The sequence below is a fragment of the Coregonus lavaretus genome (genome assembly GCF_964263955.1).
Source record: "Coregonus lavaretus genome assembly, contig: HAP1_SCAFFOLD_656, whole genome shotgun sequence".
In the NCBI taxonomy this organism is placed as follows: Eukaryota; Metazoa; Chordata; class Actinopteri; order Salmoniformes; family Salmonidae; genus Coregonus; species Coregonus lavaretus.
The window spans coordinates 83989-100774 of NW_028159049.1; the positions used below are offsets into that span (position 1 = coordinate 83989).

The 16786-nt window shown below is 44.4% G+C and overlaps 1 protein-coding gene across 3 annotated transcripts in view; it reads right to left on the minus strand.

Annotated features, from left to right (window-relative positions):
* Nucleotides 1–16786, minus strand: part of LOC311123323 (myosin-11-like) — a 43595-nt gene that overhangs the window by 8518 nt on the left and 18291 nt on the right. For 2 of the 3 annotated variants that reach the window (XM_084197587.1, XM_084197589.1), the window contains exons 5-28: nt 14164–14263; nt 13948–13971; nt 11008–11100; nt 10714–10777; nt 9950–10048; nt 9350–9493; nt 8638–8733; nt 8369–8487; nt 7983–8135; nt 7607–7780; nt 7206–7379; nt 6966–7080; nt 6506–6699; nt 5727–5848; nt 5442–5511; nt 4299–4459; nt 3487–3595; nt 3224–3355; nt 2720–2926; nt 2400–2537; nt 1977–2100; nt 1497–1668; nt 769–981; nt 300–444 (exon numbers count right to left, since the gene is read on the minus strand). In XM_084197587.1, coding sequence (XP_084053713.1) covers nt 300–444; nt 769–981; nt 1497–1668; nt 1977–2100; nt 2400–2537; nt 2720–2926; nt 3224–3355; nt 3487–3595; nt 4299–4459; nt 5442–5511; nt 5727–5848; nt 6506–6699; nt 6966–7080; nt 7206–7379; nt 7607–7780; nt 7983–8135; nt 8369–8487; nt 8638–8733; nt 9350–9493; nt 9950–10048; nt 10714–10777; nt 11008–11100; nt 13948–13971; nt 14164–14263 — 3142 coding nt within the window. The remainder of the gene's footprint in view (nt 1–299; nt 445–768; nt 982–1496; nt 1669–1976; nt 2101–2399; nt 2538–2719; nt 2927–3223; nt 3356–3486; nt 3596–4298; nt 4460–5441; nt 5512–5726; nt 5849–6505; nt 6700–6965; nt 7081–7205; nt 7380–7606; nt 7781–7982; nt 8136–8368; nt 8488–8637; nt 8734–9349; nt 9494–9949; nt 10049–10713; nt 10778–11007; nt 11101–13947; nt 13972–14163; nt 14264–16786) is intronic. The other variant, XM_084197588.1, reaches the window with a different exon arrangement.

Genomic DNA, 16786 nt, shown 5'->3' on the forward strand with positions numbered 1-16786 from the left:
TGGGGGACACAGAGACGAAGGGGATTCAACCAGTCAATGGAAGTATAATATATATTTGCCTACTCAGCATCTACTACATATAGATTTTTCCGTATCCTAATACATAGAGCTGCCATAATAGAACGGTAAAATGTATCATGTTCTGTAGAAGATGGATTCATGCACACATGAAGTTATCATATGCTTCAAAATGTAGTCAGTTAGAGTCATGTTAAATCTGGCCAGTGATGATGCTATACAATCAGAGACAGAACTTTGGGCACTTGACCAGGCCTAGTAGTATAGCTACATTTCCTTACCCGTTTGGACTGCTCCAGCTGCTCTGTGAGCTCCTCTACAGCCTGGGTGTGTTTCTGTCTCATCTCCTGCACCTGGGCCTCATGGGTCCGACCCTCCTCATCCATGGCCTTCTTCAACAGGGTCACCTCCTGTTCTCTCTTCGCCCTGCAGAGAGATGAGAGGATGAATGGATGGGTGGGTGGATGGATGGATGGATGGATGGATGGGTGAGTGAGTGGGTGGATGGGTGAGTGGGTGGATAGATGGATGAATGGATGAAATAATGGATGGATAGATGATGGTTGATGAATTGCATGAGTGATTGAATAGACCAAGTACTACCCTAGACTGTATGAATATACAGACAAATGACCAAATGGCTATGTTCCAATGTCCATACTAGCATTCACTAAGAATATATTGCTTCATACTAAGTGGTATGCCAGTGTGGATATTGGAACAGAGCCACTGCCTAGTAGTTGTACTCACCGGAGCTCCTGCTGGGTAGCGGTGCTGTCGAGTGTATCCTCCAGCTCAGACTTGAGGGCCTCCAGCTCCTCTCCCAGGTCCCTCCTGGCTTTCTCAGTCTTGTTTCTGGCCTGGCGCTCTGAGTCCAGGTCCTCCTGAAGGTCTGAGATGTGGCCCTCCAGCTCCCGGATCTTCTTTAGGGCATTGTTCTTCTGGGCCATCTCGTCCTCTAGCCTAGGGGAAAAAGGGGGTAATGAACATTGTTTATATGTTGTTTATACATTGTTAATACGTTGTTTGTGGATGATTTCAAGATAATAAAACATATCACTAATAAAATAAGGCGTATTCTGAGCTGATGCTAAGATCAATAGATGGTACTGTTACATTTGGTGCTGTGTTTTAGAGGTCATATACAAGTGTAATGTGGGCTTTATCACAGTAGCATGTGAGGATCTCTAAAACAACTGAAGTTTTTATTTATTTTACCTTTATTTAACTGGGCAAGTCAGTTAAGAACAAATTCTTATTTACAATGACGGCCTACCCCGGCCAAACCCGGACGACGCTGGGCCAATTGTGCGCCGCCCTATGGGACTCCCAATCACGGCCAGATTGTGATACAGCCTGGAATCGAACCAGGGTCTGTAGTGACGCCTCTAGCACTGAGATGCAGCGCCTTACACTGCTGCGCCACTCGGTTCACAAGGAAATAATAATTAAAATAAAATCCAGTGTTTGGTGTCCACCTGGCCAGAGCAGCCTGTAGCTCCTCCTCCTTCTTGGCCAGCTGGGCTTTGAGCTCAGCGATCTGAGCCAGCAGGTCGGCTATCTGCTCCTGGAGGTCGCTAGACTCCGCCTCCAGCTTACGCTTTGCTTTGTCCAGCTCCTGCCGACCCTTCTCCTCCTTCTTCAGACGGACTAGAGGACAAAAGATAGAGGAAGATAGAGGATGTTACTCTATGGATGAAGATGTGTGTAGTGGCTGAATAGCTTCAATAAGTTATTCAGACAAACTAAAGGACGACACGGATTGGTTACGATATAGGATGCTACTGTATGGATATGGCCAGGAGTTTTTCCTGGTCAGGTCACATGGTCAGGAAAACCCTCAAAGCCACTATTTGTATGGACAAAGATGTGCATTGTTGCTTGATAACTGAATAGGTGTGGTATCCATTGAGAGTGGTTTATTTGATGTCTGGATGGGCTAAAAGATGGATACGAACCCTCAAGTTCAGAGATCATCGACTCGTGTTTGTTCTTGAGCTTGGTCAGGTTTTTGGACTTCTCTTCCTCCTCTGCCAGGTTGGAGCTGAAATCTGCTAGCCTCTCCTCCATTAATTTCCTCTCCTAAAACAGGGTAAACATGGCAAACAGGTAAACAAACAGGGTAAATCCTCAACGTCATACCCCTGCTTTCATCAAACGCTGATTGAGTGGACAAATGGCAAAGATCAACTGTCATTATCAAATCTCCAATGGACTCATGGGCCCAGAGACTTGACAATGCTTCTTCTATGATGCTTGAGACATGATACTGTAACTGAGCCATTAGTCTCTCTTGATAGATGAAAACACACAAATGTTCCTTTAAATGGCCCATAGCCTTGACAATGCATCTCATATGAGGCCTGAGACATGGTACTGACCTTTAACAGTTTGGTGTTGTGGTCCTCCATCACTAAGACATCGTCCTCTAACTTCTTGATCTTGCCTTCACAAGCTACCTTCTCCAGCTGCAGCTTCTGACGGGCATCCTCCTCCTCCTCCAGATGCTCCTCCAGGTCCTAAAAACAAACCAAGAAGAACTGCCAGACTTAGGATTCAAACCAGCAACCCTCTAACCTCTAGGCTACCACCATGACTTAACATGACTGGCACAAGCTTAAGCAACACACACCCCAAACTAAAAACCCAAAATAAAAAGTCAAGGTGAAAGACATAGAAGGAAAAAAAAGCTCAAACAAACCTGCATCTGTTGCTGCATCTTCTTCTTGTCCACCTGCAGGGCCTGAGCGCGGTCCTCCTCCTCTTCCAACCTGGCCTCCATCTCATGGAGGATCTCCTCCAGCTCCTGCTTCTTAGCGGCCAGACGCACCCTCATCTCCTCCGCCTCTGCAAACAGCTCGGTCTCAGCCTGCAGCTGCTCCTGCAGCGCGTTCCTCTCCTCCACAATCTGGATAGTAGAGGAGCCAGAGAAAAAGCAAAGAGAGCTTAATAGAAAGAAATGTGTAGGGGGCCCAGCACACAACCCTGTGGTACACCAAACTTTCTTGAGTGTTAATGTTTTTATCTCAAAACACTTCTTATGTAAATGTGATGGTTTAAATTACGAGGCAATGAAAGGGGTGAAAAGGGTTACAATAGTAATTTAATTCAAAAGAATATCTGAACAATGGCAACACAATCCCTACAAATATTGTGGAAAGCACATAGACTGGGGTGTTCGTGGCGATTGGTCCCCCATACATACCGTTGTGTGTTTCAGGGTGATCTCCTTCAGCTCTGACTCGTACTTCACTGCAGACTCCTTGGCCCTCTGCAACTCCTCGTCCTTCAGGCCCATCTCCTCCTCCTGGCGGGTCACTTGCAACAGAGGCTTGACCTGCAAGTCAGGACGACATGACTTGGTCAACACTGCATCCGCCACCAAAGTCAAAATATGATTTCCTTTGTAACTAGGACAGACATCAATTAATGGAGTGAGTTGATTAGTTAATGTTGTTGAAACTCTACCTTGGTGAAGAGTCTCCACCACTGCCAGTTCCTGAGTTTGAGGTAGGCAGCACAGTTCCTCTGGATCACCTTCATGGCCATCAGTTGCTGCTGTCTCTTAGCGAAGGCCCTGTTAGAACATAGGAGCGGAACCAACATTGACCACTGTAATGTAGCATTTATTGGCTCATAAAAGCCATTTTCACTGATTCAGTTTCAATTGTGGACTGTGGAAATAACAGCATACATAGTGGCACTTTCAGAACCAGAACTGTCAGAAAAATAGAACAAACGTCTGTCCTGGGAACGTTAAATTGCGACGTCCCCTGGACATTCGCTAACATTTAGGGGACGTTCCCAGGACATCATTTTGTTAGCTGGGTAGAATTGCACCTGCTATTTCAACCTCTAAATGCCCGGCTATGAAAAGCCAAGTGACATTTACTCCTGATGTACTGACCTGTTGCAACCTCTACAACCATTGTGATTATTATTTGACCCTGCTGGTCATCTATTAACGTTTGAACATCTTGGAGAGAAATCTGGCCTTAATGGCCATGTACTGTTATAATCTCCACACGGCACAGCCAGAAGGGGACTGGCCACCCCTCAGAGCCTGGTTCTGCCTTTCTAGGGAGTTTTTCCTAGCCACCGTGCTTCTACATCTGCATTGTTTGCTGTTTGGGGTTTTAGGCTGGGTTTCTGTATAGCACTTTGTGACATCTGCTGATTTAAAAAGGGCTTTATAAATAAAATGTGATTGATTGATTGATATATAGACTGAAGGCTTTATTGTATTAAAGCAGTGTCAACACTCTGAGGCCATTGCTCACTTTCTGGCCAGGAAACCTCTAGCCTGGGACTGGAAGGCGATAATGACCACCGTAATCTTCAGATCTCTCTCCTCCTCCAGCTGGGCCAACACGCCAGTACGGAAGAAGACCTTACTCTGACCAATCCGGTACAGGTTGGGGTCCAGATCCAGGTGCTTAATCTACAGAACCAGGAAATGAGACAGGAAGGGAATGTGAGAAAAGGGGAAGTGATGATGTATACTGAACAAAAATATAAACGCAACATGCAACAATTTCAAAGATTTTACTGCATTACATTTCATATAAGGAAATCAGTCAATTGATATAAATTCATTAGAACCTAATCTATGGATTTTACATGACTGGGAATACAGATATGCCTCTGTTGGTCACAGATACCTTTAAAAAAAGGTAGGGGCGTGGATTAGAAAACCAGTCAGTATCTAGTGTGACCACCATTTGCCTCATGCAGTGAGACACATCTCCTTCGCATAGAGTTAATCAGGCTGTTGATTGTGGCCTGTGGAATGTTGTCTCACTCCTCTTCAATAGCTGTGCAAAGTTCCCGGATATTGGCGGGAACCTCGAAAACGCTGTCGTACACATCGATCCAGAGCATCCCAAACATGCTCAATGGGTGACATGTCTGGTGAGTATGCAGGCCATGGAAGAACTGGGACATTTTTGGATTTGTTTCAGAACATTCAATTCTCTGGAAATAGCTCTGCTGGACATTCCTGCAGTCAACATGCCAATAGCACGCTCCCTAAAAACTTCAGACATCTTTGGCATTGTGTTGTGTGACAAAACTGCACATTTTAGAGTGGCCTTTTATTGTCCCCAGCACAAGGTGCACCTGTGTAATGATCCTGGGGCGCAGCTTTCACTGGGGACATGTCGTCCCGTCCCGGGATCTTTTATTTCAGCTCATGAAACATGGGACCAACAATTTACATGTTGCGTTAATATTTCGGTTCAGTGTAGCTTGGTATGTGGCAGAGTTGGTATCTTAGTAGAGTTCTACCAACCTGGTTTCTATCTTGGTACTTGGTGTCTTGGTAGAATTTCAGAGAAGAGAATATGTAAGGCTGTTTTCTATTGCTGGACTTGATATTATGAAAGTCCTGATGCTAGGGTTTGGAAATTGCTCCACTTTCTTACCATGAGACCACACGCCTGTTTGCCATCCATGAATCCCTTGGGGATAGCGCTAGCTGCCAGGATCTCGTAACTGTAGAGTGAAAATATTGAGACAGAGAGAAAGTCTGATTTAAGAGAAATGTTTACCACAGGCTATGTGTGATACATTTCGATGTTGAATGCACTGGATAGGCAATAGTATAGTCTGGTTAAACCAGACTGAAGGCTGAAACCATGGTGAGTGACAGTGTCCAGTCTGGTTTAACCAGGCCAAGGCAACAGATTCTTCCATTCAAGTCTACTCACCGCTGCCGGAACTCCTGGAAGAGTATCCGGTTGGGGAATCCCTGCCGGCAGATACGGATGCCCTCCAACACACCATTGCACTTCAGCTGCTCCAAGACCAGATGGGCGTCCAGCTTCCCCGCCTGAGGACAACGGATCAGGATATAGGATCAGGGCATAGGATCAATGGATATGATTACATTTTCTTTACATATTGTATACAAACATCGTCAATTTGTTACAAACACACAAGCACAGCAAACACTAAAGTAAGGGCGAGATTATTTACGGCTCCTTACCTTACGAATAGAAATAAGTATGTAAAGTTATTCTTTAGATTTGTTCTAAAAAGGTTACGGTAGAAAGTGAAAACTTAGAAAATGCAGTTGGAGAACAAAATACTTAACACTCCTTCACAACTGGGGGGGAAACACTGAATTCCATTCAAATGTCCTAAATTGCCATTATCAGACAAACAGGACGTCTTGCCGCTAATCTAATATGGTATGTTTTACAATTTTATAGAGGGAGTTGCTTGCACCTCTCCTCTGCATCAACAAACAACTACACTTCAAAAGGAATGCCCCTACAAGGGAAACAATAGTAGTGAATTGAGGTAGGCTTGAATTGAATCAAATATAATTAAAATTGAATCAAGTGGGTTTCTCCACTCCACTTAAACACTGGCAACAGGGTGAAGGGAACCTCCCTCGCCTTGCAGCCTAATAGACCTTAGTCACAGCTGAACGTTGTACTGAACAATGGCCACAGTGTGAATAATGTCTATGCCTGGTGCCTACCCTCTTCTCGTGGTTAGGGATGATGCATCTGACGAAGTTGGGCTGGGTGTTGTGCAGCGTGGTCATGAGCTTGGCCAGGGACTCCTTGTAGAGCTGACCCACGGTCCGGAACATTCCCTTCTTGGTCTTGGAGCCGCTGGGCATGGAGCTGTCGGACATCTTGGCCATGGTCTCCAGGCCCACCACGCGGTCCGCTGAGGCACATTATGACAGGGAGGGGTGTTTGTTTTAGGATTTGGGTTGGGTTAGGTTAGGACACTGGCAGTCTCATAGCCTGGTAGCCTGTATGCCAAACATGACACGAGTTGGCTAATGCTGGAATAGATCTGGTTACCACGCTTAGGAGGCAATATTTTCAATCAGAGATAGTCACACAAAATTAAAGGGTATGTGCATCCATCTTGACACTCCATCTCTATGCTAAAAAAGCAACTACTAACTGGAGTCCAGGGGGACTTACCATCTTTCCAGAGCTCCTGGATAAACGTGTTGGAGGAGCTGTTAAGCAGTGCTGTGACGTTGTCGTTGAGAGGGTCCATGTTCTTTGTCAACCAATTATCAGCATTGTAGTCCACCTACAGGCAAAACACCACACATTTATTTTATTTGTATGTGATCCCTGTGGGAATTGAACCCACAATCTTGTCCCTCTTACCCTCTTACTGAGCCACACAGCACCACAAAGAAGCTAGATACACACCTTTCCAGCATAGTGGTGCACGGAGAACTCAGTCTTGCTCTTCAGCTGTTTGGGTTTGCTGAACTTCATGTGGCTGGCCTGGGTGTTCATGAGTTTCTCCACGAAGGAGACGTCTGTGGCTTTGGGGAACCAACACTCCTCATCCAGCAGGGCCAGAATACCAGGAGGATTGTTCTGTGGAGAAAACATAACTCAAATAAATATTTTCCTGGTTTCTTAATGTACTATATCTAGGAAAGGTTTCCAGGACACAGATTAAGCCTAGACCTGAACTCTTTCAATGTATAATCTACGTTGAGAATGCTATTTAGTCAAGGACTAGGCTTAATCTGTATCTATTTAATGTCTTGAATGTATACATTTTACACCTAAAGAGTGTTTTTTACAGTCTCCCCACTCACCGGCCTCTCAATGAGCTCAATGCAAGGCTGCAGGTCCAGGCCGAAGTCGATGAAGCTCCACTCGATGCCCTCCCTCTGGTACTCCTCCTGCTCCAGGACGAACATGGTGTGGTTGAACAGCTGCTGCAGCTTCTCGTTTGTATAGTTGATGCACAGCTGCTCAAAGGAGTTATCCTGCAAGAGAAGGGAGAGAAACATGCATTTTCACTAAAGACAGTTTGGTGTGCCACAGGGTTGTGTGCTAGGCCCCCAAGTCTTTCCCTTCATCTTAATAGCTCAACTTTTACATATAGCATGTAGCCCAAGTCTTATCCAAGATACCGTACATACAATCCTATGAATCCTTCCATGCAATCATATAAATCCCCTCACTCACCTCAAAGATCTCAAAGCCAGCGATGTCGAGGATGCCCAAGAAGGATGCTCCCTGGCGTTTGGTCTTGTCCAGAGCCTTGTTGACCCTAGCCAGCAGCCAGCGGAAAAGACGCTCGTACATAGCCTTGGCCAATGCCTCGATGGCAAAGTCAGCCTGGAGGAAACAGAAACACAGGGATATTGTATAAAATATGGATAACTGAAAACTAAACATAGTTTAAAACAGTCTCAAATTCCGCCCAGCAGTAGGGCCTATTCCTGGACCAAAAAGCACTTTTAGTGGAGATTCTCCTATGAATATGTTTTTTAGTCCAGGAGATTAAATTTGAGTCTGGGAAACAGGCGAGCAGGACTGTCTGAATTTCAGCCTGCCAAAGCAACATGTACCTGCTCTTTGGTCTGGGCCTTCTGCACCACCTCTCTGCCCACTTTGATGCGAGGCGTGAGGATGGCTCTGGTGAAGTCTACCACGTTGATGCCCTGGAGGTGGCACACCTTCTGAGCCGCTGGAGGGGTTAGAAACAAAGACCCATTTCAGAAAGAAAGTAAATGTGATATTGTCCTACACATTAATAACATACTACATACCATGTCAAATAACAACATAACATATACAAAACTTGTTCACTATCTGCCATCTGATGTCCTTCTCTAACCTGTGTTGTCGGGCATGGTGGCCTGCTCCTGGTTCCTCTCCTTCTTGAACTCTATGTTTCCCAACTGCAGCACTGTGGAGCACACCTTCAGGATGCCTAGAGGACACAGACAGCACAGGTCAATTACAGTAAGTACAGGGACAAATCAAAATGGCCGCCATGACATGCCATATTCTTTGCCTTGTCAGCCTAGCTAGTCAGTCACCATTAGCTATCTAAGATCTGCCCACCTACTGTCCTGTGTCTAATGTATTTGACGTGCTGATGTAGGGCCAGGGGGTTATCCTAACCATGTGATCTAGAAGAAAAAACTCTAGACCCAAGTCATAGCCTGGTTATTCCTGAAAGTTATATCATATAATATATACAGTATAGTGTAACTGCCCTAGTAATGAAGAGTTTGTTGTGGTGGTGATTGAATAGAATGGCCCTGTACTGTAGCATATCTATCCCTTCATCCTCAGTGAGGCCCATGCTATGCATGGTCTCATGCAGGACTTGTTATGGTGACTGAATAATTGATTGATTGATCAATTAATTGATTAGTTGATTCAATTCATGAATAGGTTGATTGATTGGTTGGTTGATTGATTGATAAACTACCTATCCTCTTGTCCTTGGTGAGGCCCATGATGTTCATGGCCACATGCAGGACTTCTTGTGGTGATTTGTTGAATTGATGGATTGACAAATTAATTGATTGATACAGTACCTGTCCTCTCTTCCTCAGTGATACCCATGATGCTCATGGCCTCCATGGTCTCCTCGTACATCTCGTCGTCCTGCTGGCCCGAGATCGAGACGTGGCCCGCAATCAGGAAACGGTAGGCGCTGAAGTTCTCCAGCAGAAGCTCCTCTGGAATGACAAAGATTCAGTGTGTTCAATGATGAGTGCAGACAGTTATAGAAATTCAAGCTCTATGTTCAATCATGTACAGGAGCGCCTCTGGAAGACCAACAGTTCAGGGTTTTCATTGATGGAGTGGAGCGTTCTAGAAATTCGAGCTCTGTTCAATCGTGTGCAAATCTAGAAATAATTGTATTTGATCGTGTACAGAATGATTCTGCTTCTGGTTGTCTGGGGTCGATGAGATGAAAAGGGGGACTTCCACAACTGCCTGTCCTGCATTACAGATTAAATCTCTCCTCCACCATGACAATCATGTTGATCAGGAACCCAGATCTACATCCCAAATGGCACCCTATTCCCTACAGAGTCCACTACTTTTGACCAGAGCCCTATGGACCCTGGTCAAATGTAACGCACTACATAGAGAATAGGATGTTGTTTGGAACACAACCCAGATCTTACCGCGTAGCTTGTCCTTGACCCCAGCCACCATGTAGTAGAAGATGTGGAAGGCTCTCTCTGTCTTGGCCTGTCTGATACAACGAGACTTCTCCAGCAGGTCTGAAAACAGCCGTTAAGGATATACATTCTAATGCTTTGGATGGAGTTTCAAGTTAATGCTTGAGAGGAAAACATTCCAAAGAAACTTATTTACAACCAAGCTTGGCTACTTGTTTATCTTACAGTGAATACACATGGTGAACTATACACAGAATATACATTATATTAGATGATTCCGCCAACACTGGAGCTTCATTATCTCACCGCTGTCACAATTTCTGATCCGTTCTTGGCAACCTGTATGTGATAACATGGACGGTTCAGCAACTTGTAGCTACAGTATGTATGCACCTTTACAAATAGGGCTCCGCACCAAAACATCTTTACACAACATGACCCAAATACATCATTCCAACCTAAACATTTCTTATCTCATCATTCCATTCCAGACCTATTGGAGTGACAACATTTGTTAGACTGTCACTGTGCAGGTGCCAACGACCTCCCCAGTGTTTACCGTCGGTCACAGAAGAACCCATGACACTTCTCACAGGAATGTGTCAACAGTACAATACCGCAGGTTTGGGCCTGGGTTCATGTTTACTGTTCAAACACAGGAGTCACAGGAGATACTGTAGCTGTTTTCCCAGGGTAGTGAACACAAAAACAGCTTTTCTGAACCTGGATCCCCCAGTTTAGAGTTATGTAACACTGTGTAAGGATACAGGTTTCAATGTTGGCTCCGACGATGTAGCCAGTCACGTCAAAGTTGATGCGGATGAATTTACCCTAAAGGGAACAGGTACACCAGGATTACAGTAGGTCATATGTTACACAATGTGGTAGAGTATACATCCAGCTGTCAAATGAATGTAACACAAAAAGATATGGGTCATTATACAAATGACATTAATAAATATTTTTAATCAATTAATTGATTAATGAAAAGTGGACACTACTCTGTGACCCACTTAAATACTTTAGGCCTATGTGTCTGCATCTGCGAAAGGTAAACTCACAAATCGTGAAGAGTTGTCATTTTTGATGGTCTTGGCGTTTCCGAAGGCCTCCAGGATGGGGTTAGCCTGCAGAAGCTGCTTTTCCAGCTCCCCCTGGAGATAACATCATCATGACAAACATTAAACTAAATCTGTGACATTATTCATTTGTGAATAGAATAGTAAAATGAAGGCTGGAACAACAGCACAAGCCCTACAAAAGTCCATTGAAAAAAGAACATTTTCTAAAGATAGCAAGAACAGAAAGAAATAGATCCTAAAACAACAAACCCAGTTGTTTTCAACAGTTTAGACTCCTATATCATCTCTACACTGTGTATATCTATACTGTGCCTGGGCCTAATATCATTATAACTGAGTGGGCAGCACCCACTACTCCAGAACATCTCATCCCCTATTAGTCTCTATGCACTGAGGACACGTCCTACCAACATGACTTATTTCACTACTAATCTGCCTCAAACTGAGACAACTAGGGCCTGATTGTTAAAATGAGGCCCAGTAGAGTGTTTGCTGGCTGGGACAGGGGAAGGATGTGAAGAGGGAGTGGCTGGAGGTGGTAGATTCAGAGTGTTGCTGGTCTGGAGAGGAGCCAGAGCAGAGGGTGGGTATATGTGTATGGGTTAGTAGGTAGGCAGCGGGTGTGTTCCAGGTCCGCAGAGATGACAGGAATGTTATTTCTAGAGAGAGGTGCTTCCTACAAATCAAATATTTTACATTTCTCTAGGCTTTGTACAGATCTGATAATCTGTGCAGGACCTACATAGGATCTGTGATTCTGGAATGCACCCAGTCCAGTGTGTGTGTGTGTGTGTGTGTGTGTGTGTACTGTAACAGAGCCAGGTACCCCATTGTTGTAGCTAGCTCTATGCAGTTTGATCAAAGGGCCTGCGTTAGCTTACCGGCCGGGTCAGAGGCAGACATACCTCTGTCGAACACACACACACACACACACACACACACACACACACACACACACACACACACACGGGAATGTGCGCGTGCGCACAAACACACACAAACACACTTAACAAGGCTCCTCTGGCTTGTGGGGGGGGGGGGGGGGAGTTAATGGTTTAACCTCTCCCATCTTGACTATCCGAGAATGATAGCTTGTTGTGGTCCTTACACCTGTTTTGTCAATGAGGGTTTTTAGACTGGAGAGTTGAAACCAGGACAATGTTGTGCAAAACCACAGGGCGAATGAAGGTAAATAAGGTAAATGATTTAACTGGAGTTCAGAGGTGTCTGTGAACACTTTTGTCAGTCACATGCCTTTCAGATCTAGGTCTATGAGAAAACTATTTGATGATAACACTAACACAGACTCATCAACCTAATCTTCTTATTGACAAATCCCCAGCAGAATACCAGTAAAATAAAGATAAACCTCACCCAAGTTAATGGATTTGAAACAGAATGAGTTACTGTTGTTTGAGTGAAAAGAGAGTAGCAACCAGATCCTTTACATTTCAGCAGGGAAAAGAAGGTCCTGCTTGCTTCAGACAGTCCCCAAGAGAAAGAGACAAAAAAAGAAACAGCAAGGGGAAATGACAGATGACAGGAAGGATCAGTCTTTAACAGGCTGTTGAAATTGAGAGATAAAGGAGGAGAGGAGGAAGGAGGGAGGAGAAGAGAGAGACACATTCTAGTTTTAAAGCAGGCATATTAAGTTCACCGCTGGTGGTAGGCTTCTAAAAAATGTCCACACTAGCATACTGATTAAATTGCATGGCCAATACATCACTTCATACTAAGTACCCACTGGGCACAGACGTCAATTCAACGTCTATTCCACATTGGTTCAATGTAATTTCATTGAAATGACGTGGAAACAGCATTGATTCAACCTGTGTGTGCCCAGTGGGTAGTAGAGTAGGCTGGACATTGAAATTATGACGGGGCTTCACTGCATCTCCTGAGGAACGATCCCTGAGGCGTGAAGGTCTTGAGGGGTAATGGCAAAGAAAAACACATATTTTGACCCTTGACCTGGAAGTTAATCCCTTCTTTGCTGTACAATGATGACTATTACTTTCCCTCCCCCCTCTCCCCCCCCTATCCCCAACTATTTGAATCTCACTCAGGCGTGATTCCGACAGGAGAGAGCTGTCTGAAAATTCATGTTTTTTAATCAGGGGCTAAGAGAGAGAGAGAGAGAGCTGGTTGTTGTGATGAAAAGGTCAGAGGTCACAAGGTCATGGGTAGGTCACATGGTGTCTCAAAAACTCCACACTGGTGCAAGTCATCAAAAGTGGTGGAACAACTACTGTGTAACGCTACGGAGGAGCAAGACGCTGCCACAACGCCCACAGGGCAAAATGGCAGGTGGTGGATGTTAGGATTTGGGAGATGAGGGTAGGGGGGTTCGGTGACATAATATGATGTTGTTTAATAGACAGGAAAAGGTAGATGGGCATGCTCACACTGTGCTCTGTTGATCTGTGATGGTGGTTAAACGTTTCAATGCCGGGCTCCAACCCCAGGCAGTGAAAGAGTGTTTTTGGAAAACCATGGACGACATAACAATAACAACCAATCTCAGGGGGAATATCAAGTCAATCATCTGACATATGATCTACCATTTTGTATTTGGAGGAGAGGGCTGCATGTCAACTTAACAAATCACTGTCATGCAGTTTTTAGTTGTTAGGTCCATGGTAGTATTGGACAGTTATGAGCGCACTGTTATACAATGGGGATATGGGATGATATTGCTCATGTTATGGTACATTTGAAATGTCTTATTTTGAGCTCAACAACAAAGGAGATGAGGTACTTGATAGCAGTGGGATCTTGTCAGAAATATTTGAGGTATTTTTACCAAAAAAGAAAACTCAGTCAGTGAGCCACTCTCGCATGCAATCCTTTTTTCAAGGAGAAAACACGCACACACCACCACACACAAAACACACTTGGGGCATTCCCTTTTTTACTCACGTGGACAAATGCTCCTGGTTGTGTCTATTTGGAGGAAATTGCGGTACAGAATTATCATTCAACCGGGCAGTTTCCTCACACACTGGCCAAGTCTCCCTTAGAGCATGGAAACCGGCTTGGGTAGGTCCCCACTTTTGACACACAATGGCCACTTGGCATTGACGGCACAATGACAAAAACTATACAAAAAACCTTTGTAATTTGCAGTATACTTACAGCACTGGTGTCCTTCTTGCCTTTGTGGGAGGAGGCCACTAGAGCAAGGTACTGGATGACCTTCTTGGTGTTCTCTGTCTTCCCCGCACCAGACTCCCCACTGGAGAGGGGAACAGGGGGAACAGAGAGAGAGAGAGGAGAGAGAGAGAGAGAGAGAGAGAGAGAGAAGAGAGAGAGAGAGAGAGAGAGAGAGAGAGAGAGAGAGGAGAGAGAGAGAGAGAGAGAGAGAGAGAGAGAGAGAGAGAGAGAGAGAGAGAGAGAGATGAGAGGAGAGAGAGAGAGAGAGAGAGAGAGAGAGAGAGAGAGAGAGAGAGAGAGAGAGAGAGAGAGAGAGAGAGAGGAGAGAGAGAGAGAGAGAGAGAGAGAGAGAGAGAGAGAGAGAGAGAGAGAGAGAGAGAGAGAGGAGAGAGAGAGAGAGAGAGAGAGAGAGAGAGAGAGAGAGAGAGAGAGAGAGAGAGAGAGAGAGAGAGAGAGAGAGAGAGAGAGAGAGAGAGGTGACAGGTTGCTCACAGTTCAATAACTCACTTTAATTGAAACGTGAACCACGTGAGTGACTGAGTAAAATAACAACATCAACTCCCAAGCACAATGTTATTGTTATTGTCCAAAATAATGTAATGCCATCCAACCTTTTCCTGTGTGAATGTGTGTATGTGTGTGTGTGTGTGTGTGTGTGTGTGTGTGTGTCTCTCTAACAAATAATTAGCCCTACCCTACTGCTTTATACCATAATAAAAGGAAACTAAAGGGTCAGACTGACCCACTACTGGATCAGTGGGTCCAAAGAAAGGTCTGATAACCTGGAAAGACCCATGTACACTGAAGGCAGATCCAGGTAAAACAGCATTCCTAATCCAGTGTTTTTGAGGCTTAAGGAAGCAGGGTACACATGTATAAGACATATCCTACAGCTCTAAACCAGAAGGCCAAGGGTGGGTATTGGACATATTTAACAGAGGTAGGAAACTACAGAAGGATGAGGGAGGGTATTTATTGACCTTTGATCTCTAAATGCTGGAGACGCCAAACGCAATGCTGCTGTCTGAATGATCCCAGCCTAGCGTCCAGCTGGCTCTAACAACTCCATAAAAGGAGAGGTGTTTGTTTGATCCACCAGAGGATGTCTGTCATGGGGCCGGTGGGCGGCCAGGAATCTATCCAGTATCCACCATAAAGATGTAAGTTCTTAATTTGAACTATATTGTCACAGTAAAATAATAATTTGACCGTTTAGTCCATAATGTTGCTTGATTGGTGGTTATGCTATTAGCTGGCCAAAAGTAGGCTACATGAAAAGTGCAATATTGTTAATATAACCTTGTGTTAGTGTGGGTTTTCAGTGAATTTATGTAAATTACGAAGCTCATCTGTATTTCTTGAGGTGATGGAAAATTCTCAGCAACAAAAGTGTGATCAAATTAAGATCCTTCATGTAACTCATCCACAGGACCTCAACTCACACTATATCACCTACACTATACAAGGTGTTAACCTCATACCACAGCAAATATTGAACATCAGGCCTGAAAGCACACTACACTCCCACGAAGACCTACATCCCTTATGAATGTTATCATCAAATTCTGTCACAACATTCATACCTCACCGAAATAAAACACACCAAAACTCTCATCAGGCCCAACACTAACTTCATACAAAAACCTAAAATTACACTACACTAACTCTATGCATCAACACATACAGGCCTCAGCTCACCTCTTACAGCGTCACTCCTCACACCAGATCTAGAACAACACTACCCAGGCCTCAACACATTGTAAAAACACAGAACTCCATCATCCCTGGCTATAGCCTCTGAGAGACCTATAGGCTCTGAGACAGAGACCTCACATTCTGTATATCTAAGTGAGGGGATTCCTCTTCTAACACAGTTTACGTCTTAAACCATCCCAGGGTCAGGGTGGCCACCGTGGATCACTGGTTTGGATCGCTGGTCAGCATCCTGGGCTTTGGAATAGGATGGGTGGCCATGTTCATTCCAGACCTGGGTTCAAATACTATTCAAAATCATTTTGAATACTTTGTCTGTGCTTGATTGAGCTTGCCTGGCTTATTGGACAAAATAGAATAGTCCCAAAACAGTAAACCCCCGCCCATCTGGCACTCTGGGCAGGCTAGAGCAACTGCTCAAAGTATTTGAAAGAGTTTGAATAGTATTTGAACCCAGGTCTGGTTCACTTTTGGAAATGATGCTAGGTCTCTTCCTACACTCTAATTCTTATAAAGAGAAAGAGATGATCCCATATAAATGAGATGTCAAGACCCCAAGCAAGGATTTAGTCAGCTATGTGGCTCCTTCCTATGCATTCTTCTTTTGGTTGTAACTAAGGATTGTGAGGAGAAATTCATCAATGTAATAGGACACTGCAGTGTGTGTCTGTGTAGAACACGATATTGTCAACATACTACACCCTAACAGCAGTCCATTAGTTCATGTTTTGTCTATGTTCCAACTTTTATGTGAAATGCATCTTATAAAACTAACCATTTATAAGAGGAGTCTGTCACAAAGCCTATGCAATCCTGTTATAAACAGCGTCATCATATAAATGCTATTACATTGTCATAACAAATGCAGAAATTAAAATCGAAGACTCCCGAC